Consider the following 27104-nt stretch of genomic DNA (forward strand, 5'->3'; position numbering starts at 1 on the left):
AATGTTGTCTAGATCCCTGGGTGGGGGGAAATAATTTGTCAAATCTACAGAAATGAAATGGGAGAGAAAGTATTATGCCTGTTGCAATGATTCCTCAGTTGTAGCTTCTTGCTGGCACATGAAGCAATGACATACCAGAGGGACCTGGCTTATGCTGATTCTTTTCATAACTATACCGCTTTTGGTTTCTACTGCACTTAAACATAGGTGTCTTGTATACCTTGACCTCATATATAATTATGATTGTCATACTTAAACTGTACTTCAATTTTACTGTCCAAATTAACTTTATTATGTGTATCTGAGTAGGAAAGCTTTCTAGAATACCTGCATCAGCACCTCCTAATGACAGAAGCAACTCTGAGACAATGACAGCACTAGAAGATTCTTCTAGGACTTTTATGGTAGTAAGTCCTGTATCTTGATTTGATTTTTAAGGGGGAGGAAAAAGCCTAAAATAAAACAATAGTTACCTGTACCTAAATGAGTATCTGGAGGGGGGCTGGTGAAGCTGTTGACTCACCTTCTTATGTTCTCCAACTGCAATTTTATTGTCCTACCAGAAAATGGCTATGTAGTAGTCAGTGCAGAGTGTTTTACCTGTGTCTAGTAGTTGCAATATCCTTTGAGGAAAGAAAATAAAATGATAATATCCCTTGAATTCTGCAAAATGTTTTACCTTTTGAGAGAGGGAAAAGATGGATATTTATATGCTCCATGTAGGGCAACTGTGCAAGGATCTTGTAAACAGTTGAATTAATTCTTATATTAATTGCTGTAGGTAGCATTCGGGTTTTATGAAAACTTCAAGTGTTTCGTACCTTGATATGGATGACTTAAGGCAGTTGAGACCCATGCTACACCACACCACTGAATTCCACTTTAGTCCACACTACAGCTGACCACAGACAGCCAGTTATTGCCGAGTCTGTCTTATCACTTGAATTGTACTAGGAGTTGCATAAAACCCAGAATGCGTTTATGTCTTCCTATACTTGTCTTCCTCCCCTGATGCTCCTTGTTTCCTAACATACCTGTCAGCCTAGGAGAAAAACATGTCAAAAAGACAAAGCTTGATTTGAATTTATGCTTAGATTATTGTTGTCACTTCAGGACACCTCTCCTAATGAAGCTCATGTGTCACTACCATCTGGACCTGCGTATACAGACAGTGAAGAGATAGAGAGAGAAACTGCTTATCCTGATGGAAAGGTAAAATGAGAGCTCGGCACTCTGAAATTCCACAAGCGAGCTGTTGTGAAAGAGGAACGAGTATGTGAGTGTGAGGGCTCAATGCTGACCTCTCTGTAATGTATTCATTAGGTTGAAAAGGTTTTGAAAAATGGCTCTCACCTCATATTTTTCCCCAATGGGACATGGAAAAAAGTGGGTTCTGATGGGAAGACCATAACAATAACCTTCTTCAATGGGGATGTGAAGCAGGTTATGCCTGATCAAACAGTGGTATGTATCCTACATCTGCACTTTTCTATAAATACTTGTTTATGCACACGTGTGTACACACAGACATAAAATTTCTCACTAGTTATGTTAAATCTCAACTGTTTTCTGCAGATTTATTATTATGCTGATGCTAAGACTACACATACTACATACTCTGATGGCTTAGAGGTCTTGCATTTTTCAAACGGACAAATAGGTAAAGAAATTATCCAACCCAACCAACCCTCAAAATTGCTGCCCATATGTATATCTGTATTTATGTAATAAGCATATTGCCTCAAAATACATTTCAGAGAAGCATTATCCTGATGGCAAGAAAGAAATTACTTTCCCTGATCAAACTATCAAAAATTTATTTACGGATGGGCAAGAAGAAAGTATCTTTCCAGATGGTACTATTCTTCGTATTCAGCGGTAAGTTTTACCTTCTCGGGTACCGTAAAGGGTTGATGGGAAAGAAGCAGTTAGGGCTGACTGATAGAGGCAGTATGTGGCAACACATCTATTTCTAGAAGTTTACATCTGAGTATACAGTACTGTGAACATGCATTTGCTGCTTGAAAAAAAAATATTTTTTTTGGTAACTTGGAGGAGACTTAAAGACTGAATGCTTGTGTGTATTTTCTCATACCCTAACCTGAGAGATTTTTCAGATTTGTGCATAATTCTAGAGAACCTGTGAGAACCTAGTTGGTGTGGCAAGCAGGTCTAACATCCAAACTGATAGTGCTCAAAATGTTAAGTTTTAAACTTTTCTTGGACAGTTGCAGCAATAATTTAGTGCAGAGAAAGTGCAGTAGAGGCTCTCAAGTATAAAGAAGTTATGTCAGCTTTGCAGAAACAGCTTTTTGAGTACCAGCCAGCTGGGATGATATTTAACAAAGCAGGCTTTTCACAAATACTGTATTTTTAAGTTCTTCCTTCATTTAGACTTGCATATTTAATGTTTGTTCTGAGATTAAGCTTAAGCCTACGTATAGTCCTTACAATGGTGGTTTTGTTTTTTTTTGTTGTTTTTTGTTTTTTTTTTTAAATACTTATATACATTTATTTAATGCAGAGATGGAAGCAAAACTATAGAGTTCAATAATGGCCAGAGAGAACTACACACATCACAGTTCAAGAGACGGGAGTATCCAGATGGTACTGTCAAGACTGTGTACACGAATGGGCAGCAGGAAACAAAGTATGTCTCTGGGAGAGTAAGAGTAAAGGACAAAGATGGTAATATTATCATGGACACGAAGTTGTAGGTAATGTCAAAACTGTTAGCACATCAGCAAAAATAATGTACATTCCTGTAAAGAAACCCCTTTATGCCTGTGGTGTATATATTGTTTATAGTTTTCCTGAAATAAACTTATTTTTCAGTGGGTGTTACTACATCAGAGCTTCTAATTTTTTTCCCATTTCTACTTTTAAGAAGCAGTTTATTGATTCAGTATTCTGTCATGTGTGGTTTAAAGGATGTTTTTTAATTCAGCTGTCAGGGAAATTTCATCAAACAGCTGTAGATTAGCTTATTTTAGATGTCCAAGAGAAGAGTTCTCAATCCAAGGTAAAAAGTTGTGCTGTTGGAACCCCTGCTGTGGTGAAATACAGCAGGGGGCTAGATTTGAGAGTCTGGGTATCAGTTTACTGACTGCTTGACTTAAAAGAGTAAGTGAATGGTAGCATTCCTTTTCAGTTAGCCTTAGGCTATTCTTTTCCTTCATAATCTTATTTTTTCTTAATCTCACAGTTAGGAGGCAATAGCGTTAGCAGACCCCAAACTCTGTTCTGTAAGCTGCTTTTCTGTATTCATAAGGGTAGGACAGGTTCATTCTCCAAGCTACTCAGAAATGTGGGAGGAAAACACCAGAAATCAACAAAGGTCACCTCATCCACTTCTTCCACTTAACAGGCATTCCAAAGATGACTTGTCTTTTAAAATTCTGCACTATCTACCAGCAGAGTGGTACCACTAGTGTCTGCTCTAACTCTCCATTGTTGTAGATGCTGAAAAATTTGCTTCATGCTCTTGCACAGTAGAAGACACTCACTTTCTTCCCCTTCCCTGCCCCCCTTCTCCTCAGTGAAAGCAAGCTCTGTAGTTACTGTGCCTGTGCCTGTTCTTACTCAAGGGGAACTTGCAGTCGTGGGAACTATGCTCACTCACACCTGAAGTTGCTTGGTTGGGTGAATGGGCAGGTCCTGGCCTTTCTGGCAGTCTTAAACAGCAGCTCTTACGTAACTCCCTTTCAGGATGGTTGATAACTTTTTTATTATTAAATGAAACACATTTTGAAGATGAGCACATGACAGCTCTATAGGGTATTTACAACAGCATAAGACATGTCAGATTAATACTTGAGTATGTACTAAAACTGTGAAAGAATCTGTCTACTGCTAGTATAAACAGGCAAGCTACCCTTGCAACCCAGGCAACCAACCTACTGCGAGATGTTTTGTACGGTTGCTTTCATGTGATCTTGAGGGAAGAGACATGCACAACCATAGGAACAATATGAAAAAGAGGGGAGGTTCCCTCTGAACATTAAGAAACACTTTTTTACTGTGAGGGTGACTGAGTGCTGGAACTGGTTCCCCAGAGAGGTTGTGGAGTCTTCGCTGTGTATGTTTTTTTCCTTGATAATCTAGACAAAATTCTCCATGGGGAGACTGAAAAGGGCTGAGCATTAAATGTAAAGGATATACTACACTAGTACAATAAAAAGAGACATCCAAAGAAACATTACATACTATAGCAGTAAAGGAAAACAAGCTTTCAGATGCATGCTGAGCAAGCTCCCGTTTATTCCAACACTTTCAAATGAACACAGCAGCTCCAGGAGTAGGAAGGAGGTGCAAGGACACCCAAACCCCATCCATCTCATCATAACTGAAGACAGAAAACACAGCAAACATGGAACAAACATGTTCCGGAACAAAGACAGTAACACTCCCCCACCCCCAACTGTTCATTCCTGATGCCAGACTCTGGTACTGGAGAAGTCTGTCACCAAAAATGCTTGAAATATAAACAAGAGTTATATCACAGTAATAAAACAATCATCTTCCCTCCAAGTCTTCTAACAAGACACTAGAACAAGTGTGCCCAGCATCAGCTATTTCTTTACTCCTGTATGTTAATTCCATCTACTTTTATGAAAAGGATGTCACAGAATAATACTTAAGGCTCTAAGGTCAAGAGATTGAGATGTGAATGTAAGGTTTCACTATTTCAAGATTCAGAAGTGTTGGGAACATTATCTATAAACATAGATTAGAAGAGTGCTTATTAAATGGAAGGGAAAAGGACTACTTAGCATAGAGTTGGCCAAGAAATTTGAAAATCCAAGTCTCCAGTATTCTCTGTAGACAACACATACTATAAAGCTTTTCATTTAAAATATTCCATGTTTGACTAGATGTATGGATATCCATATGTTATCATGGATCTGTCTGAGAACCACTGGCACAGGACATTGAGATCAAACGCTGAAAATGAAGAAAAACAATTACTTTTGATTGTTTGGGCAGAGTACACTGCCACATATCTGCAATTTACCTTCTTCAGTTACTAGCAGCAAAAGCTCTTTCTGTTATATTGCCTTAGGGTTCTTTGTTTCAGTACCTGTTAGTTCTTAAAGCTATGGACTTCAGTAATATGTATGTAAAGAAATTAAAATTTTTTAACAGCATTTTATTTTATTAAGAGTAGAAGTGTGGACAGAAGGGATTTTTTTAAAAGAACAAACTCTAGTTGTCAACATTACTGACAGTTAAGACTTTGCTTAAAACTTCTGAAATCATACCTTTGTAACAGCATGAATTTGTAGTTCATATTCACTGCACTTACGTGTCACTCGTCCAAATCTGCAAGTCCCATTTTTATCAGTTTCATATGCACTAGGTTTTGGTCATCTTCATACAAAGAAATGGTGACCTCTGGTGAAAGAGCCTGAAAACCAGAAGTTGACAGAGTTCTGACAGTAACAGATTTAAATCTCAAGCTTACCAATAGTAAAGGTTATTTTACTGGCTATATTCACTGCCTAAATGGAACTGTGAACATAAAAAGAATATTTCTGTTTTTAAGTAAAGAAAACTCATTTTAAAACAACAGGAATGCTCAGAAACTTTTTGTTCGCAGGATTAAGAAGAGCGCCACATGATTTTCTCTCTTCATCAGTGTTCCTTCACAGTAAATGGTTCACAATTTTAAATTATGAGGGTTCACAGTAAAACAAATACTCAGAAATTATACTCAGAGTGCTACTAAGCATTTTAGGCTGAGCAAGAACTACGAGGGAAAAAAAAAAAGTGTGTTTCTCACAAGTATGGAAGCAGAGAGCTGTTTTCCTTCAACACACTCCATCATAGCCCACAATGCTTCCACACTCCATTCTGGGGAATAAGGAATTCTTGTCACGTTTTTGTCGTATAAAGCAGGTTTAAATCCAGCCAACAGAGCTCGTACTGCCTGAACAGGGTACTTCAGCAGATGATAAGGTATGTGACGTAATCTAAAACAAAAATGAAAAATGTTTGCCTGCAACAATCCACCTGTCAAGCTAAACTGCCAGTATGGACATAAGGATACCTTAATGGTTCATGCAGTAGATTTACGGTGTGGAAACTGGGATCAGAGTCCCTGCTCTACAATAACATGCCAGTGTCACACTGAACAATTAATCAGGTAGGGTGAGGCCTTCTAAAGGGCTTCAGCACAGTAACTATCAAGAAGCAGGCCGGCATCACACAGACCCCTCAGCCCGCCAGGCACACTGCCTCCCCATTACAATGCTTGGGGAGGAGTCTCAAGTGCCTAATACAGGTGTGAGGACAGGAAAGCAAGTGCAAGTCACCACAATGTAGTCTCCACATCTGGTCCATCTGGAAAATGACACAGACCTTTGTGGTCCCAAGTGCTTCACGCCTGGATGTGCTCTAGACACGCTACTGGAAACAGGTACCTTGGTTTTATACTATCATCTCCCCATTCTTCTATCTTTCTATCCTAGAAGCAAGGGAATGGGGAAGCAGAGCAGGAAGTGCAACCCTGAAATAAAACACACACTCTCTCCCATGACCCTAACAGTCTGTGAAGCAGGAAATCTGTTCAAGTCCCCATTTTGCCTCATCTTCAGCAAGGACCTATACATCCCCCAATGAGCTCAAGAGCAAGTCAAGGTGATTAAGCAGTATATATATGAAGTGAAAAGTGCTTCAAGGGAGAAAATTCAGACAAGCTTAGGGGGCCCTAAAAGCCTGGAGTGTTTGAGACAGCTGACTGTGCTGCTGTGTGTCAGTACAGGAGCAGTTCCTAGAGTGGCTCAGCACCAGGCAGAACAGGGATTTGAACTTCCAATTTCCACACAAGCAGCATGGGGTGTGTCTCACTCAGACACTCCATTATCTTATTCCCCAGCTGTCTTCTATGCAGACTGCAGTCGCACAGGATCAGAGGATTTGTTTGTACACCTGGAGGGCTCAGTCCCTATTTTGTGTAAGCTTCTCGCTGCGTGCAAAAGCAGATTATAAGCCTGAGCCTGCTTCACAGGTTAAGTAACCTGAAGATGATGGAGATATCTGATATTATAACAACGGGCTTCTCAGAACAACCTGAGAAAGAGAAACAGGTGCACAACCCCGTACCCTGCAGACAGAAATTATTTAACCAGCCAACCAACTTTCTCTCCAACTGAAATCTAATGCTAAATTATTATAAATAAAATATCTATAGTTATATAAAAATAAATAATAATAAATGCAAAAATACATACACTTACTTGTAAGTACATATTTTATGATGTAAGTGTATACCTACATACACCCATAGACATTTTACATGCATTTTTTTCTTACGTATTTACCTGCTTGTTGGGACAACTGAAAAACTACCATAGTCAACAAACTGAACCAGGACCTTGACAGGGTCAGATTCTTCAATGGAGAGGAGCTTTGCTCTATACCATAAACCATCCTGGTATTCTACAAGGCAAGGCATTTCTGAAAAAAGAAAAAGAAAACCACCACAAAACACCCCAAAATATACTCACAGTGCAGTACAAACTAACTGAACTTGAAAATCCATTTTACTTTGTGACCAAGATTAAGATTTTTTTCTTCCTTCTGTAATTCATGCTACTATTTTGTTCTATGCATCCTCCAATGCTCTCTGAACTCCAATTCACAATCACTAGTATGCAATTTAAGTCAAGTTTCTCCACCTCACATGGCAATGATGAGAATTAACAGAAAATTGATTGGTAAAGATAGTGATCCAAACCGTTTAATGTAACTTTTCAACTTCAACTCATTTACACATTTCAGTTAGTAAACAGATGGATCTGTAAGAGTACAGACAATAGTCTGGAGGACACAAGGCAGATGCTGCCTAAAATTTCAACCAGAATTTTACTAGTTGGTAGAACCAAGTACTAGCAATAACTGGTTTCTTCACAAAGTTCTAGACCCACATGCTTGGTGTTATTTTAGGCCCAACTGCTGTTGACAAGAGAATTAAAGCCTGTCTTTTGCCTAAATGGAGAAATCCAGAATTAAACTGAAGTGATGCTCTTTAGGGTTCATGTAATTTCTTACACTTGGTACATGATTTTCTGTACAGAACTTGTGTCTTTTGAATATTTAGTAGCAAGATTTTCACAGTTACAGCTTCAGTGACAGTCACCTTAAGGGAAAAGTTTTATTTTTGCCATACGCAATCTAAAGAATCTCAGTTCATCAACTTTAACAGGCTGTCGTGGTTTAGCCACAGCCGGCAACTAAGCACCATACAGCTGCTTGCTCACTCCCCCCTCCCCCCCCCGGTGGGGTGGGGGAGAGAATCAGAAGAGTAAAAGTGAGAAAACCTGTGGGTTGAGATAAGAACAGTTTAATAGGTAAAGCAAAAGCCGTGCACGCAAGCAAAGCAAAGCAAAGAATTCATTCACTACTTCCCATTGGCAGGCAGGTGTTCAGCCATCTCCAGGAAAGCAGGGCTCCATCACGCGTAATGATTACTTGGGAAGACAAACACCATCACTCTGAACGTCCCCCCCCTTCCTTCTTCTTCCCCAGCTTTATATACTGAGCATGATGCCATATGGTATGGAATAGCCCTTTGGTCAGTTTAGGTCAGCTGTCCCAGCTGTGCCCCCTCCCAGCTTCTTGTGCACCTGGCAGAGCATGGGAAGCTGAAAAGTCCTTGACTAGTGCAGCAATAACGAAAACATCTCTGTATTATCAACACTGTTTTCAGCACAAACCAAAAACATAGTCCCCCACTATAAAGAAAATTAACTCTATCTCAGCTGAAACCAGGACACAGGCATCAGAAGTCTGAATTCTTTCCATCATTTTCCAGTGGAGCAGAATGACACAGAAGTCTCAATTTCATGAAAAGTAAAAACATATGATTATAGAATAGAAGAATTGTTTAGGCTGGAAAAGACCTTTAAGATCATCAAGTCCAACCATTAACCTAACACTGCCAAGTCCACCACTAAACCATGTCCCTAAGCACCACATCTACATGTCTTTTAAATACCTCCAGGGATGGTGACTCAACCACTTCCCTGGGCAGCCTGTTCCAATGCTTCACAACCCTCCCGGGGAAGAAATTTTTCCTAATACCCAACCTAAACCTCCCTTGGCGCAACTTGAGGCCATTTCCTCTCATGCTGTCACTTGCTACTTGGGAGAAAAGACTGACACCCACCTCTCTACAACCTCCTTTCAGGTAGTTGTAGAGAGTGATAAGGTCTCCCCTGAGCCTCCTTTTTCTACACTGCTGATGGTAGTGTATCATATGATTATAGTGTAGTGTCACTGCTTACTCTCCAAAAGTTTTATTTATAGTTACATAGAAATACAATTATTCCTATTCTTCAGAAATAATGTCAGGCTTTTTGTACATCCACATGAAACAACAGGGAAAATAAACACACTAATATACCTGTTTGGAAGTGTGTTAGAAGAGGAAAAGACTCCACACTTTTATTGCACCATTTCAGGGCTTTATCAAGGCTCTCCAACTCCGAGTCACAGTTGGCATCTCCCTCTGTGGTAGACTGCTTCATAGGATTCTTAGAAGGATCAAGGCAAATATACACCTACTCAAAGAAAAGACTCTCATATTACCATTTTTGCAGATGACTTAGAACCTTCAAATTCCATCAGTGATCAAGGATTATTAGAAGATTACATGTACTAGTCTTCGAAAGGTTCAGCACATCCTTGCTCCCCTTTCTTCTTTCCTCAATTTATGAATAATTTTGAATTTACACAAATTTTTTTCCAAAAGCAGAAGAGAGTAATGATTTATTAACACATTTCAATGTTAAAAAGTAAGAATGAAAGGAATGCACATACTAGAGGATATCTCCATATAAGATCTCACAGCTGTGTCTTATTAGGATTCCTCCCTCCTGCTACTTGGTAAATAATCTCACTTCATAATATCAAACCAAAGATTAGTTTTTAAGTTAAAAAAAGAACTTTTGAAATGGTGTTTTGTTTGCTATGCAAAGACATTCCATTCACCTAATTTACAACTGCATCATCAGTATAATGCTGTAGGTCTAGAAAATGAAAGTTTAAACAACACACACAGGTGAATTAAAATCTACATAACAGCTTCTAACTGAAATGCCTTTTTTTTAAAAAAAAAAAAAAAAACCAGAGCTGTTTCAGAACATTATGACATTTTACTGATAGTCCAAACAAATTAATGAGTAGGTTATTATTTTTTCTAAACTCAGCATTCTAATTCACTAGCCAGGAAGACAATTAATTTTCATTTTCTAATTTGTACACAATATAATCAAGCCACAACTCCATCATGCAACTGCTACTTAAATCTGTAGGAGTCCAGAGCAGGATCTAGTGTTTACAATTATATACCATGTTCAAAAGCAAGAGTTCAAATCATTTGCACAAAATGTACCAAAAAATATTCATTATAATGTTTCTCCTGTAAGGAAGGAAGCAGAATACATCATTTAAGGAAAGCCCTTTTCTAAGATACCCAAACACTTCCATCTTGCATTTAGTCAAAACAGTGGTATACGTAACACTATACATACTTTTTTTTTTTTTTTTTTTTTAAGATGTGTATACTCAAATGAATTAGTGGGGTGAATTTAGACCATGATGCTGAACATAAAGCAATCACTTTGGTACTATAAAACCTGTTATTTGGTTTACAGATTTACCAAAACAATGAACACAAGCACTTCAGTATAAATCAATCCACTTAGAAGATGTCAGATGTTGTAACACGATCAGCTTCTCACTGCTTCCTGTTCTCCTATTTCACCATTCAACATTCAAAGTCCACATAGGAATCTTTTATTAGATCCATGAACATTACATTCTGCCTTTTGCCTGGGAGACTACTAGAGGGAAGCTGTGTGGATTTACACAAAAATCAATGATCAATCATCGACCAAAGGCAGCAAAATACAACTGTTGCAGCCAGAAAATGTTCACATTACTGTACAACGTTCCAGTAATTTAATTTTTGGGTAATAAAGAAGAGGTAAATCATTATTGTTCTGCCAAGCTAGAATCCAATGGCCTCTTTTCTTATTATACAAGGTAAGTACCAGACTGCAGTACTGTAATTCTTAAAATTCCTTTTTTTAGGGAAATGGTCAGTATTTCTCTGCCGCCACCCAAGAGGGTATTGCAAGTAAGAGTTCATTCAGATAGTTGCACTACACAACTATCTGTATCAGTAAGTCTGTAGCATTTTGCAACCTTCCCAATACTTTTTTATATTATCTAAAATTGTTAGCCATTATTTCCTCTTCACCAGCATGATGGGACTGCAACACTTCCTGTCTGCAACATATATGAGATGTTTACAAAACGTACCTCCTTAGGAGACACCAAATGGGTAACTCTGACAGGAAAGGTGTCTCCTGGAATAGGTAGTGGTGGCAGCATGTATGAAGGTGAAACAGGAATGTCTCCTTTAAGTAGCTCCTAGACCAAGACAGACTTTAGTCAAGCATCATATTTAGTAACAAAATGCAAACTAGCTTTAGTATGATTTTTGGTTCAAAGGAGTTGTCTAATAATGTAAACAGTGTGTCCTTGATGAAAAAAATATTAATCAACATTTCCTTTCAATACTTATTAGGTTTTTAAAAAAGCTTTAGCTAAAAGATAACAGACCAGAACTAGTTAATTAACACTTTTAAAATATAAAGCATATACCTTTGAAATGGTCCTAACATACTAGCTAACTTGATTGCTGTTAATTAAAAAATGCATTAAATATGGAATTCCCTTTAAAGAGAGAAATATTTAGGAAGAAAAACTAAAATAATAGCAATTAATTAGTACAGATTAACCTAAATGCCACGCCCAATGTTACTGCAGTTTGCCAGAGCAAGCTATCCCTCAAAAGAGAGAAAGGCAAAGAATAATTTAACTCCTTAGCCACCAGAATTATCACTTCTTCAAAAAGAGAAAAGATTTTGCAAAGTACAGGTACATACTGTCTCAGTAGCATAGCATGGTCCAGTGTGTCTTCTTCTAGAACCACATATTTTACAGTTTGAGTTCTACAGGCCATTAACTCACTTGGTTCATGACAAAATAAACCTTGGTGCATTAAATTATGCCTTTATAAGAATGTATAGCACATAGCTTAGCTGGATCAAAAGTCATGAATACAACTCCTATTCTCTCTTGTACTTTGATACATAACAAAAGGTACAATTTCTCTAAAATACATTTTATTTTTACACATCTTACTTGATGAACAGTTTTCATTATGCCCAGAACAAAAAGAAAAATGGAAGCAACCATATATATATAACTGCAAAATAAAACAATAAATTCTGACCCTTTCCTCCCCCTGCATGATCTGACATAGGATACAGTACAAAAAACCATTATGTTCCTCAGACTTAACTAGGAAAAAACCAGCTTTTCCATTGAAAAGTATGTGCTCCTAAGATTAAAAAAAAAAAAAAAAATCCCACCTTGATAAATACTAGTAAAGACAGGATGTCTAACTGTATCATAGATACATACAAACTACATGCCAGATATCTGCAAAACAATCAGGAACATTGTGACAGACCACCTGACTACACCTGGATCTAAAGATTCAACTTAAATTCCAGCTCATTCCCAACTGAGCACTGCACATAGCTCAGCTGAGTATCTTAGTCAGCTCTTGTGCATGCCTTTGAAAGAAAAACTGCATTCTTGTTTTTGTTGTTAATGTTAACAGTCTTTTCTTATTGTCAGTAGATTGGTTACTGCGAGATCTACCACACTTAGGCATGGACAGTCCAGTTGTAAATACTGATACTAAAAAGATGTTCTACCAAGACACCTTTAGGAGTTACACGTTTCAAACAGTTGTCCCCCATCCTTTCTGCCTTTGTGTCTACTCTTTAAAAATCTAAAAATGGCTTACATTTCTTATTACATCTGTAAAGCCATAGAAGAAAATATGTATTTTTAACATATAGTTTACACATCTCATAATACTGTATACTTAATAAGGCAACACAAGAGTGCTCTTCAGCATGAAGAATTTAATCCAAACTAAGTAAACGGTGTGCTGCAGCGCAGTGTGTTATGTTGTACTTCCTTCTCTACCACATGCAAAGCTTACATGAGCCCACCCAGTGGTGTGAGGCATTAAAGACATCTTCAGGATGATGAAAACCAAAGTGATTGTCTGACAAGTCTCAGATTCTGTATTTCCCTGGAACAGACAGCGTATCTTAGACTTCACTCTCACACTGACAAAAGGAAAGCAGAAAGGGCTTTCTATCTAGATGTTTGCAGACTCCTTTTCCACTAGTCTTGTTGCAAACATCAGTGACAGAACAGGTTTCCTTTGTGTCAGAGATGGTGGGACTTATGACGCACATGGCTGGCCTTCAACATACATCCACAGTCGTTTGACACCCACGCCCTTCATCCAGGCTTGTCCTGATAAATTCCTAACAAGGAAACAACAGCTTAGGGTATCTGGCAAGTCCTTTAGTCATACAGATAATTGGTTTTAGAGGAAATTAACTGCTTATTTAAAAGTGGGGAATAGGGACACGAGGACTAAGCCTTCAGGCAAGCTGAAGTGCCAAACCACATAGCAATCTCAGTGCTAGAATTTGTAATGATGCATGCAGTACTGTAACACCAACTGCAGTATCTGCTCTCATCTATTATGGAATTCCACGCAGAACCAGAGGAGGAGGAATCAGCCCTTTGTATGCTGCTGCTTCTGCCTCAAGATTTCTCTCTCTGCCTGAAAAGACACTGATCTGTCTCTAGAATTGCTGGCAGGCTGAACAGCTCCTGGTGATGGTGAAAGTGTTCAAACTACTACAAGCCAGTACCATCAAAAATGGCTTTGCATGAAGTCTTTTCAGCATGGTCTTCGCTGTCATTCAGAAGGCAGGTGCTAATTGAATGAATATAGCTAATATATCAACAGCAGTTTGAAGTGCATCTCTCCTCTGACCTAAACTAACAGACTATTCCAAAAAAACAGCGTTGGCATTTCCAGGGGTGGATAAAGATGGAACAGTCTGGCCAAGTGTTCGCTCAGATTATGAGCTTAAAATTTGAAGACCTCACTGTAAAGGGGCTGATATGCAATGCAGTTAAATGCAAAAATAGTCTGTATAAGGAATTTTGAACCAATTTTGGTTCAGATGGTTGGAAATGGTTTGTAGTCAACTGCTGTAGAAAAAGTAATTCTAAATTGTTAGTTAAGCCTGATCTCAGAATAAAGAGATTAAAAATTTCTCTGTCAAATGAAGCAAGGTCATAGTCCCCCATGCCTGACTATATGAGCACAAGGCAGCACCTGGCTACTTGGTTCTGACTGACAGTGGTAGAGAAACAAACAAAAACAAACAAACAAACAAAAACACCCTGTCTCCCAAAAAGCCAAATCAAAAAATACCACAGTATAATGGTGTTGTATATACAGGTAAGTATGCAAGTGCATATATGTGTATGCACACAAACACACATATATGTACACATAGAATGAGATTCACTGCTGTAAGCTCACCACGCTTGGCATTCTGGTGCACTCTCCAATATCCTACTGCCTACTAGGGAATTTTCTGGCTAACAGCTAAGCTAGGATTGTCATATGGTAATGAAGACCAGCTCCTAAACAAACCTGTGCAGCTCAACACAACTGCATCTCAAAGACAATAATACACTCTGCAGCAAGACACAGGTGTAGTGGGCTCTGCATAAGCAGCTTATTACCACTATTAACAGAATTACAACACTCACAGAAACAGAATACAGTCCTTATCAGATTACTTACCTAAAACCACAGATTTGAAGCAATGAAATAAAGTTACAGAACTATAAAATAACAAAATATATAATGGCTATGCTTTATATAATAATAGTATCTTTTAGTCAATGCAGTGTATCAGTTGGCTTGTGAGGATGGCTGCTTAGCTGCTACACTAAGCCCAGAGCTGATAATGTTTGAATGTTCTCAGAGCTGCATGCTTCCTACTTCTGCTATTCCAGAAGTTCTGCTCCTGGAACCAGCTCAAGCTCTGGATGCCTTGCTCCTTTTCTGGTCCACAACTGAACACCTCCAATACTCATTTTCTTACGAATTGTTCTGAACCACTTATTCCTGGAATGGATCTGCTTAATGCTATATTCCTTGCTGAAAGCATTCTTCAGAAAGGCTTTCTGAATGCTTCTTGCTTACAACCTTCTTAAAGGGCTTTGCTTTTGTTTTCCAAGTTTCATTTTGTTTTAAGGGTATAATCTCATTTCAAGATCCATTATTTAATTTGCTGAAAGTTATGTCATGTGCTGACTTTATGAAAATGCAATAAGAGACTGATTTACAATTAGGTTTTCCATGGTTACTCAGTTCTAATACACACTGAGAGATTTTTCTAACTGCATCACAAGCCCACTGGCATACACGCCAAGACTTACATCAGCAGTGACAGCAGCATACTCTGTATTGTAAAATTATTTTCTGAAGCAGAGACTCATGTTGGCAAGAAAAATACATCAGCAGGCTTAAACAGAATTAAGAGAAAAATGCAACAACAGAGCCTTAGTAATTTAAATAAACCTGATCCTCAGATTTCAAGGGAAAAAAAAAGTAAATACAGATAAATTACTTATCTAATTTTTTTGTGTTAAGACAATGAAGTTTGGTGAAAATTTCAATCCTCCTCTAAAGAACATCAGATGAATATCCCAGACACTTGGAATGAAGAACCTAGGTAACTCCCTTAGAAATCACTAGGTTTATGTTGGAATACTTGATTAAATTTACTTCTGAATATCTCCATCCTTGGATGTATTTTGATGACTAACTAATCCCTTCAAGTGATAAAAATACTACCCTATTCCTAGCCTTTGAAGTTTTAGAGGAACACAAAAGCTAATTGGACTTTAAACAGAAATGCAAAAATCTCTTTTCAGTAAGGAGTCCAAGAATGAACTCTTGGCAATTTGCCATTCCATACAATCTTACAAACACATCATATCTACACTATTTACGCTACACAGCTGCATACTTAGTCTTACTGCTGTTTACATCACAAAACTGTACAGGAATATAAAACAAAGTAACAAATCATCGAAGGTCACAACAAGCAACTGAGTAATCTTTTTAACGTCAGAATAACAACAGCAAAAGACACACACACACACACATCTCACCAGCTCTGGTATGTCCTGACAATCTTCAGCAACACAGTACTTCTGGTATGCCATGAAGGAAGAAAGTGACATTCCACCAAAATACAGGTTGATGGACAATTTGCCCCATGGGTTATCTGGTAATTCCTACTTACACAAGACAAAGTAAGACTGTAACAGTAATACCATGGCTGAGGTTTTAGAAACAGTGACCAGGAAATTCAAACCTGTCATTCCTATATGCACCATACTCATTCATCAAAGACACAAAACCAGTAAGAATGGCCATTAACATCAGTTATGACACAAATGGGAATGTATCTCTGTAATGGTAGCACCAGCTACTCAGTCTAACACCAAAACATTATCCCATGTTTGCTCACTCAACAATAAACCCTTCTCTTTCACAATTTATCATTAGAAATTAAACTATCCGAAATTGCACATTTTCAGACAATACAGATTATGTGTTTCCCTGTAATGTTAATATATTAATTTAAGCATGTCCATACTTAATTATGCCAAATTTTAATCACTTAAAATTGAATTTAGAAGAATTTATGCTGTTGGTAGTTAGGGTTGCTTGTCAGAATGACAACACAGAATACAAACAGGACTAAAAAAATATTAATATCTCTAAAGGACAAATTTAAGGCCTGAAAACTATAATAAAGGTAAAGTCATAGGAGAAATAACTTTAGCTTTGGATTTTGTTTTGTCTAAGAAATACATTTACTGCTATACTCCTTCACCTATTACTCTTAATGCAAGTCAGAAAAAAAAAAAAAAAGAGAACAAAAAGTAAGCCTCATTCCACATCTATGAATAAATTAAGCTACCTGAACATGTATTTCAACCTCTTCATTTGTAAGTAGTTCTTGAAGGCAATCTACTGCATCCTGCTGCCAAAAATTTCCGATCTATTTGGTGAAAAGCAAGAAACCCACACACATTAAGATGCTGACAAGTAATACTCTTACTGTTCTTAACATAGTAAGATGAAAATACATGCCTATCATTGAAAAACTTATTTGAAAACACACATCATTAGTTTGTCTACAACAGTTTAAACATTATGTGCTATTTGGTACACTAAATCTTACGGTGTAACAAAGCTGACCAGCAATTTTCAGTTCTTGAAGTGGCTTAGAAAGAGATGCTGCTTGCCAAGTCTAATCTTTACTATATACATAATAATGTACGTATGCACAATTACCTGAAGCGTAACCCAAAGACACAGAACTACACTCGAAGATAACTTAACAGACAACACAGGATACTTTAAATACTTCTTTTATTCCCTACAATATCTGTTTGCCTCCCAACCTGTAGGCTTATAAGACTGTCTTTCTTAATCTATCAGTTGAACTGCTTCCAGCAACAAAAAGGTTTTCTTTAAAAATGTTTAAAAGTAAGCTAGTCATTTCAGTAATTCACATTTACTAAACGCACCATTCAAATTTGAGTAAGATGTGATGATATGTGAAGATGTTATTTACGTATCAATTACTTACTACAAAAACCCCTAAAACACTTCACTTGTCTTAGTTTAGCATAACAGATTGTTTCCTACACAGCTAAGTTCAGAATGATAGAAATGCTTTTGCATGACTTGAAGATTTGCAATGTTCTGGCCATTCTGCATTAAGAAATCCAGGCCTTACTTCTTGTTGCTGCTACTGCAAACCACTTCAGAGTATCATCCTGCCAACTACTGCAGTGTCCTGTCTCACAAAGATTTAATTCCAATGACAGCTGCTTTTGAGGCATGGTCACTTCATAAAGCAATCTGGCATTTCCTGATAAAAGGCTGCCTTGCTGAAACAATCCTCATCAGCTACTCTCTGAATCCTCATAGGCAAGAAAAAATACCAGCAACTAGTTTCAACCTTTGTATGACCAAACAGTGTATCGATTTGAGTAACTATCTACTAACACATCTTCAAATTTACCGTTACTCACTGGTACTGTCTTGTAGAGCTGACATGGTATGCAAAATGGCGGAATACCGGTATACAATGTAGTCGGATACAGATGACACTGAGGAATCCTCTCTATGCAACCATGGTCTACGTACTGTACCTATATGAAAAGAAAAATGTTCCTGAAATAATTCCTGTTTTTTAAGTCAAGTTTAGAAAGGGTTCATTTACAGCATTCACTTTGGTGGGGGAAAAAATAATGGTTTGCTGACAAGTAGGTGATGTGACGAAGTGGAAATGAAGGAAAGAATTAAAAAACTGGTATGGCAGATTAGAAGTTCAGTTTCTAAACTTGTCTTGCAAGAGATTCTACCCTTTGTGTAATAACCTACAGCAGTTTAAAATTGAAAGAAATAAAAAAATTGTGAACTAGGATAGTGTCAGTCTTGCAAATCTACATTCAAGAAGCATGACCAGACTCAAAAGCTTAGGTAAGATTAACTGCTAATTAGAAAAAGTAGCTCTACTACCTGTGCAGCAGAAAGAATTGAAAACAGACAGCCACTACTTTTTGGGTGGGGATAGGGTGGGGGGAAGCTAAAGCTAAGTATTTTCAAAGCATTCCACATATGATAACAACAACAACAGAAGAAGAAAAAACCTAAAAGGGATTACTTACAGGTGATCAAGGGTAGCTTTTTATTTAAGAACATTTATCATCACCAGGAAAACTATGGGAAAAATTGTGACGATTGAAATAGGCAGACAGAATTAATCTTTAAAATAAATGTAAAAATCAGGACAGTTATCACACTTTTAAGCAGAGTGAGCATCTAGTCAGGTCAGCTGAACGAAAACAGGTGTGATACGTTTATTTTGGAGGATTAGGTTATTCCCCTCCCCCTTGGTTTACATTCATGTACGCACGCGCACACACACACACACGACATATAATCAAACTTACCTGGAGAGTACTACCACCGAGTTCTACAACTTTACCTCGATACCACATGGTATCTGATCCTCTTACAACACAAGCTTCTCCCTTTTCCCAGGAGTAGGGTTCCAGAAGACCAAGGCATTTGAAGTTACTTTGTATTTCAGTGATCAATTTGTTTAGTTCAATTTCTGGAGGGGGAATAAAAAAAATTTGAAATAGTCTGTAACATAGTAGCACAAAGTATTTCAATCACTAAAACCCAGCAGATTCAGATGAAGACATGTATAAACATAAAATACATGTGCTGCTCCAAAAAATGTTTTCCAACACTCATACAATCTCTATGTTCAACTTCTAGTACATGCAAATAAGTTACTACTTAAACAAAAAGTAAACTGCATTTCCAATTGTGAAGCCACTAGTAATTCTGGATTCTAATCTCAGAGAAGAAGGGTATATAAATTTTGCAATTGACACCTTGGCAGCACTAATATAAGAGCCTCTCCATGAACAAGACAACAGATTCCCAGAGAGAGTGGTAAGACACCATGAAACAACATAGAAGAGGTGTCCAGAAGACCCTCTTCTACTATGGGTACAGTCTACAGCAACAACTGCAAGAAGAATACAGTCTTGGGCAAGTAGGGTTACTGTACTTTGAATTTCAAAGTTTTATGATATAATCTAATAGTTAAATGTACTTGTAGAGTAAAAAAAAAACCAAAACCTAATGTTCTCACATGGAAACATTTCTCTAAAGCACAATATATTATTCTGGTACTGAAGACTGACACTGCATCTGTCAGATGAAAATGTACCTCTTTGAAACAGTACAAACAGAAAATATTAAGAGATACAGAATTTATCACAGTACAAATAAAAGACTCCAAGGAAACTGGGTACTGAGCTCACACCAAAGGAAAAAAAACCAGAAATATTTGAGAACCAGACTAACTTCTGAGAATCTTTAGGACTGTATCTTCATTATTATTAGTAAAATGTATCACAATCTCAACATTATAAAATAAAGCACTTGCTCCTTTACCCAATACTGCCTAGAGAAGAGAGCCAAGTAACCTGCCCATCCAAGCACTTGGGGTTTTTTGATTTCTTGGGAGGGTGGAAGGACAGAAGAGCTGATTTTGGTAGGTTTAAGGACGGGGTGCAACCTCCTGGGGATGTGGGTTTCCTCTGCTAGGAAGCTGTGGGACCTCTCCCCATCACTGCAGAGCAAGAGGTGCACGGGCATGCACCCCTCGCCCCCCACGCCAAAGGCCTCATCACCTCCCAACAGCAATCCTCCCAACAGGAATCTTCCAGAACTGTGTTCCGATACAGAACATGTATACTAGAACACATATCTGGTGTATTCTGATATACCAAAGCTATCAGACTCACAGACATAAACATATTTTCTTCTATGTAATCTTACCAAATGATTTTGGTATTATATAAATAGTTCCATCATGTCCAACGCAACTTACTACAGCTTGAAAAATTTTTGCTTCAGGTATAATGGGGGATTTATATATTTTATCCATTCCTGAATGAAGCAGTGCCTTATGCGATTTGCATGATTCCTCTTCACTCTCTGAAACAGTGATTTTTTCCTCTGGAGCAGAGCTCTTTTTTCCATGTGCAGTTTCTGAATTACAACCATCCAGTTGTTTGTTCTCTTGCTCTAAAGGTACTTTAAGATGTTCCTTGGAGACTGAGCAAGCCACACCAGCTCTATCAGTTCTAGCAGATTCAATCAAATCATATCAATATATTAACTGATAAAGAACTTGGAAAGTGCAAAAGAATAAAATAACAGGTTAAAAACCAAACACACAAAGATGGCAAATGCTTGTTAAAATACTGTCAGTCATCTCATCTACCAACTTAGAGAACTGAAACATGTAGTGGATACAATTAATAATGTTATACTCAAATAAATTCACTAAAGATGGAGTTCTGTTGCTACATGTTGCAGAGGACAATCCAAATTTTTGTTTTACTTATTAGCTTATCAAGATATGAATATGAGAGTCTGAAAGAATATAAAAATAAAAGTATCCAAACCTTCTGTTTCTAAAAGCCAAACCCTTTTTAATAAGGTGTTCTGAAATATCAATCAATTGTCCTGTTTCATCTTTGCAAAGGATTTTCACAGGCAGTGCACAAGCCACATCACTTTCCTGGAAAAAAATGAGAGAGCTGGACAACATATTACAATATGCATTTGCTCTAAACTACAGGCATATTTTTCATTTTATTGGTACTGACTGCAAACCAGACGTTGTTGAACAACTGATGCCCACATCAGAAGACACAAAATTTATTTAATCCATGTCACAGTTCCCATCATTTTACCAACTGTTCCAAATATGACATTAAAAAAAAGTAACAGAGTAAAACCTTGCTTCTTCCCTTAGCTGTTTTATTAGAATGAACTGCCAAATACTTGTTTTCCTCTAGCAGGAGCTTTAAACCTACTCACAAACAACTTTGCTCATCAGCACTTTTATTTCCAGACACACTGTAAAACCTCACTGTCAGCTGCCAACAGACACTAAACAATCGAACCCTCATAATAATTCCGTTTTTTTTTACCAGTGGAAGAAATCAATTGCTAATGATGTTCGTACAGCAGACTTGTTCTTTCAGTTTGAGGCTTGAAAACCAATATAGTAGCTCCTGCAATTATTCTCAAAGAAAAAGCATATTCTTCCCTGCACCAAACAGAAATCTAAGCAAGTTCCACTCAGGACTTTTTTGGAGAGTGAAAATGTTCAGAAAAAAATTAAATTAACAGACAACCTGACAGAAATTTTACAAATACCGCTGGTTTTGATTACAAACCTGTATGATTATTTTTACTTGTGCCCCGGTTAGGTAATAGGATAAACATTCACACACTGTTGCTGTCCACTGTATGCTTCCACCTGTCGGTCTAACACAGAACAAATTATAATCTCCTTTAGTACAAGAGAAGTTGGCATCTCCTGAGCTTAACCACAAACCCTTCCCTTTACTGAGTTTTGATTTTTTTTGAAACTGCCTGTACTGTCAGGGAAAAAAGACAATCTCCACTACAGTCAACAGTAAAAAGAAATGGTTATTAATCTCTGGATATATATGACAGGAAGAATTCAAAAATATAACCCCAAAACTTCAAAACTGAGGAGGATCATGAGTTCCAGAAGTATGACACGTGTCTTAATAGAACAAAGGAAAATCCATACTTCATCTGCAAATTGGGCTTTTTATATTCATTCAGGGAATGGGTATTACAAACATGATTATTTTTTCTTCACAGTATATGAGAGCACACAAACAAATACACAGGAGAATACCCCGGTCCTCTCTCTTTTCTACAGTCTAGAAAAGAGAGACCTCCTGTACACTTTCATGACATCTAATTAATCTCAAATTCTGAGCAAAAGAAAAAAGCATTCAGTGAAGTAAGAAAAACCTCCATCATCTGTCCAGTATTTTATAATTCATCCTATAAATATTCTTTCTTTCTATAGCATGGTTTCTGCTTTACTGGTATGTAGCATAACCCTTAGAAAAAAAAACCCTTTATAAAACAAATCACAGCCGCCATCCCATTTGTTCTTTATTCGAAAAGCAAACCACATCCAAATCTTAGATAATCAGTGCTAACACAGGAAAATATCAAGTTATGTCATTATTGGGTTTCTAATACTGCTAGTCAGTATAAGGGAAAGGCTACCTTATATCTGCCAAGGAACATTCTGTTGCTAATGTCCTAATAATCTTCATACTTTCCTCAAGTTTTCTTAGACAGCTGATATCCACTGTTTTTTCAGCTCCAGAATCATAAAGTATTACCTGTTACAGATAAGAAACACAATGAAACAGACACCCTCCACCCCGCCTTAGCGTTATCTGTAACAAATGATAATTCAAAGCACACCTGAACAGGTAAACAAAATTCAAACAACCATTACCAGAATTCAACGAATGACCTTTGCACTGAAGTACTCCATCACATAACACAAATGACTACCACAGCATACCAAGAGGACAAAACACACAAATGTGCTCAAAGGTTAAGCAATTTTACAGATGCTGTTACTTGAATAAGAAAATTTCTTTTCCTCTGCTTCAGTTATGTTGGTGCATTTAAATTTGTAAACCTAGAAACACTGAAATAGCTCCCCTCCACCCCTTGCTTTTTATTCTGATGTGACTAAATAGCTGTTTGAGGGCTCTTAGCCTTAGAAAGCAGATGATGCAAACCAGAAATATAGAAAGTCCCACTTCTGCTTCCTACTAACAAGACCCATGGGCATAATCTGATGATGGTGGAGAGAACCAGTGGTAATCCAGTCCTGGATTATCTGTATGATTAAAAAGCCACTCTACTTTTGATGTAAGTAGTTATCTATTCACACAATGCCTCTTCTGATGCTTCCTACTCTTTTCAAATGGGTGCAACAAAACGTATGTTTAAAGCAGCACTGTGTGAGAAGTTACTGTGGAAAATGTTACACCTACATGGCACAGGGCATCACCATCAGTTTAGGGTTCAAGCAACAGCATGACTACGTGAGTTCCTGTGGTGCTGCACTCAGTTCAACTGGCTACATCTTTTAGCAAGGATCATTAAGTTTGCATTAATATGACCCTCAGGTTCACACAGCTTCTGGAATCTAAGCTAAACTGTTAGGCTATAGCTTGGGAATCTGTCCTATGTTGCAAAGTGTAGTGTAAACATACACAAAGTCAACCTCATGAGCCTTCCTCAACTACCAGGTTCCTTGCTAAAGGCATCTGAGCTTTGATGAGACAGTAGTCTTATTTGCAACAATGTACAACGTAACTTAAACTCTTGATGAAAGCAAAGGAGAGAAAATATTAACACAGAAAGAGAAAATATTAACACAGAAGTAAGAAGCAAAGAATTGACATTATTTTAATCAATGAATGCTTACAAACTTTAGAACTAAAAGTATGAACCCTCTTATCATAACAGGTTTACCTCTGCACTTGTTTCAGAGACAATCCTGCTTATTTGACCTCTTTGCCACTGTTTCAAATCACGTACGTAAACAGCACAGTGCATACTACTTTCCCACTTCACAGACTGTGGCTGGGATTCTTTGTAGATGGTAGCCATCTTCTCCTGTAAACTAACATTCAAAAAAACCACTTTTCTAGTGGTAAAATTTTATCCAGCGAATAAAGGGTTTAATTAGTCCATTACTACTTAACTAGCATAAAGTTTCAGTAACTGTTGAACAGACACATAGTATTGTAGTTTTTCTTCATGACATGTTAGATATGCATGAAATTGAGCTTCAAACCACATGCAATCTGATTAAAATTTTGTAAAACTATCATGTTTTCTTAAACAATGGAATGAATCTGAGTGATCCTGACCCTTCTGTATAGCACTATTTGAAAGATGCATTATTTTCTCTTGACAACTTGAGAGTGAAACTCATTTAGAGTCATGACTAATTCAATGGGACTCTAGGTAGCTACATGCAAGAAGGTAAAAAGATGAAAGAAAGGAGAAGTAAGAGGCAGAGAATAAGCAACTCGCACTAAGCAATGATATTTCCATTTAACTGTCTTCAAACAGTATGCACTATTACCTAAACGTTACCTAATTATCTACCAAAGGAAGGTTGATACACTATGTCTAGAAATTGCCTTCAAATTTTCCTAACAGCATATTAGAATCATGTTGAAAGAAATAACTTGATTGAAGTTCTATGACTTAGGATACCGGTATTATTTAACAAGATTTCTAATGAAGGAATGGGGAGGAGAAAAGAAAGAGCAGAAAGATTTAATCTTTCTGGACAGTGTTGCATTTATCAGGCCCCAATACTTACTATATTAAAACTGATTTGAAACAGGAGTTAGATCATGTACTTAATTTGGAATCACAAATATTTAATAAACCACAACATAGTGCCAATCTGTCTTCTGTTCCTATACTTTTCTCAACCAAGCAAAATAAGTCAACGGCGTTCAAAAGAGTACCCAGTGCCAAATGCAACCCTAATCAGAGTTTGTTCTAACTATATGTCACCAGTTTGTAATATGAATGCCTTAACTTGAGAAAAGTTTCTTTGAATTTTAGTACCTTTTCAGTATACTTTCTGATGACGGCCACTGTATAAAAATTTTACTAGGAGACACAACATGACTAATTCTCACTTGTAGCTCTTTCTCAGAAAGTGATTTGAAGTCTCCTTCATCCACAGATTCCATGTCTATAGGACTTAAAGCTTCCGAGGTTTCAGGAACTTCTTCTAGAGGAACATCCCATATTTCATTGGGCCTTAGAGCAGTACTTTCAGTGTACCTATAAAGAGCATAATTAGAATGGGAAGTTTAAACACTTTTTAAACAAATTGAAAAAGAGCTCAATAATCACAGTTCAACATGGCAGGAATCATTCAACATGAAGAGTGAAGAATAACTAATAACTTAGAAAGCAGAAAAAAATCCCAACAAGACAAAAACATTTCTAAATTCTGCTTCTGAAACATTCATGATAGTAACTTATTTTTATTTTCCTTCAGAAGGTATCCTTGCACATTCTACTGACACATGAAAGCACTACACAATATAGGCTGCCAGCAGAAAAGCAAGCCTGACACAAATGAGCTGCTGAACTTCAATGTTTGTGTCTGGCTTAAAAGACATCAAATTACTAATATCATGCTTCTAGAAATCAATATTGCCTCTGAGTGAAAGCTGCAACATTCAACTTCTAAGATGTGTAAATATTCCTTTCAGAAGTAAAGAATATTAACATTAGTGAACTGTTTGCCTTTCTAGCATCCCCTGAGGATACAAATACAACACAACTGGTGCCAGCACTTTCCTAAGTAGAGTACCGAATGAAGGATGGTTATGATAATACCTTGATGAAAACTTGTTTAAATTGTGTGAACTGGACAGCCCAACAGCAATCAAGAGTTGGCTGGTATGTATTTTGAGCCACAGCCCAGCTTAGTGCAAGTCTGCGTGAATTGTGCCAACTAGAGACATAAGAGATTGCAGCTTGAAAAAAAAACTGTTAATGCAAAAGAATGGGCTTCTTGTAAACATCACTGACTAAAGGAGACAGCAAGCATGAGTTTAACTGCTGGCCATTTCTGGGCCTCCAGGAAGAAACTCTTGTTTTCAGAGATCCACCACCTGTCTTTTCCTTCATGGGAAGGAAGCAAACTTCTCTGTCAGAGAGAAAATTCCGTAAAGTATTGAATCATCTACTACATAGCGCTACACAATTATTTATGCAAACCTTCCTGATGCAGGTATTTGGAAACCACTGGGTAAAACACCTAACTTGTAGAACCAGGAAAGAAATGAACACCATAGCTCATAAATATGCTTACCCTGCTTACAACTAGTCTGAACTATGAAATGGACAGAAGCAATCTGCCACGAAGAGTTCTCCCAAGTGAAATACATGTTACATGTCTTACGACACCCTCTCCAGTAACTCCAGTATAGCATTATCATTGCAGATCCATCAGAAAAACCAATCAATTTGGAATGAACTTCAGACTCCAAGATTTATTCCTGGAATTCTGTATGGACTACCTCCTATCCCAATGCAAGAGTAAGATCACTGATGTTTGCTTGTCAGGAAGTCAGCTTCAATGGAGTGCTGTGCTCTCCTGCTTGTACTGTCTTATACTAGTTTAGAGCTGGCCTGGGTATCCCTCAACAACATTAAACACTGGAAGAGTAATCATAACCCGAATGTGATTCTAAATGACCTAAAGTAGGTTTAAATTATTCACCAGTCTCTTGCCTTTTTGCAGACATCCATCTTCACAAATGGGAAATTCAGTAAGTGTGACAAATGAGCTCTGGAGAGCTAGAGACCTATGCACACTGGAAAACAAAGCAAGCCAAAAACCCCCAAAGCCCCCACAAAACAACCCCCTTGCCTCTCTGCACCCCTCCCTCCCCCCCAATGGAAACATCCTTCCAACTAAAAGACATGGTGCACTCGGTGTAAATGGCAAGGTGTTGGCAGCTGGGGAGAGGGGCTGCAGGGGTGACCTCTGAGAGAAGAGGCCAGGTGCTGCCCCATGGCGGACACAGCCCATTTCAGCCATCTCTGCAAC

General features: G+C 37.6%; 2 protein-coding genes across 4 annotated transcripts in view; one reads left to right on the forward strand and one right to left on the reverse strand.

Moving 5' to 3' along the window:
• CPAP (centrosome assembly and centriole elongation protein) overlaps positions 1-10964 on the forward strand; it is a 28405-nt gene extending 17441 nt beyond the window's left edge. The window contains exons 12-18 of one of the 3 annotated variants that reach the window (XM_075490959.1): positions 310-407; positions 1114-1212; positions 1324-1464; positions 1576-1660; positions 1758-1878; positions 2525-2717; positions 10659-10964. In XM_075490959.1, coding sequence (XP_075347074.1) covers positions 310-407; positions 1114-1212; positions 1324-1464; positions 1576-1660; positions 1758-1878; positions 2525-2717 — 737 coding nt within the window. In that variant the 3' untranslated portion in view covers positions 10659-10964. Of the gene's footprint in view, positions 1-309; positions 408-1113; positions 1213-1323; positions 1465-1575; positions 1661-1757; positions 1879-2524; positions 2827-10658 lie in introns of those variants that run through there. The other 2 variants (XM_075490960.1, XM_075490962.1) reach the window with 2 other exon arrangements.
• Positions 5309-27104, reverse strand: part of RNF17 (ring finger protein 17) — a 53371-nt gene continuing 31575 nt past the window's right edge. The window contains exons 22-36 of the mRNA XM_075490958.1: positions 25100-25321; positions 23984-24134; positions 22712-22830; positions 21835-21925; positions 21055-21170; positions 20423-20730; positions 19015-19178; positions 18091-18210; positions 16968-17048; positions 16150-16275; positions 11329-11439; positions 9407-9563; positions 7323-7458; positions 5783-5972; positions 5309-5407 (exon numbers count right to left, since the gene is read on the reverse strand). Coding sequence (XP_075347073.1) covers positions 5309-5407; positions 5783-5972; positions 7323-7458; positions 9407-9563; positions 11329-11439; positions 16150-16275; positions 16968-17048; positions 18091-18210; positions 19015-19178; positions 20423-20730; positions 21055-21170; positions 21835-21925; positions 22712-22830; positions 23984-24134; positions 25100-25321 — 2191 coding nt within the window. The remainder of the gene's footprint in view (positions 5408-5782; positions 5973-7322; positions 7459-9406; positions 9564-11328; positions 11440-16149; positions 16276-16967; positions 17049-18090; positions 18211-19014; positions 19179-20422; positions 20731-21054; positions 21171-21834; positions 21926-22711; positions 22831-23983; positions 24135-25099; positions 25322-27104) is intronic.

The sequence above is a fragment of the Mycteria americana genome, chromosome 1 (assembly GCF_035582795.1).
Source record: "Mycteria americana isolate JAX WOST 10 ecotype Jacksonville Zoo and Gardens chromosome 1, USCA_MyAme_1.0, whole genome shotgun sequence".
Taxonomy (NCBI): Eukaryota; Metazoa; Chordata; class Aves; order Ciconiiformes; family Ciconiidae; genus Mycteria; species Mycteria americana.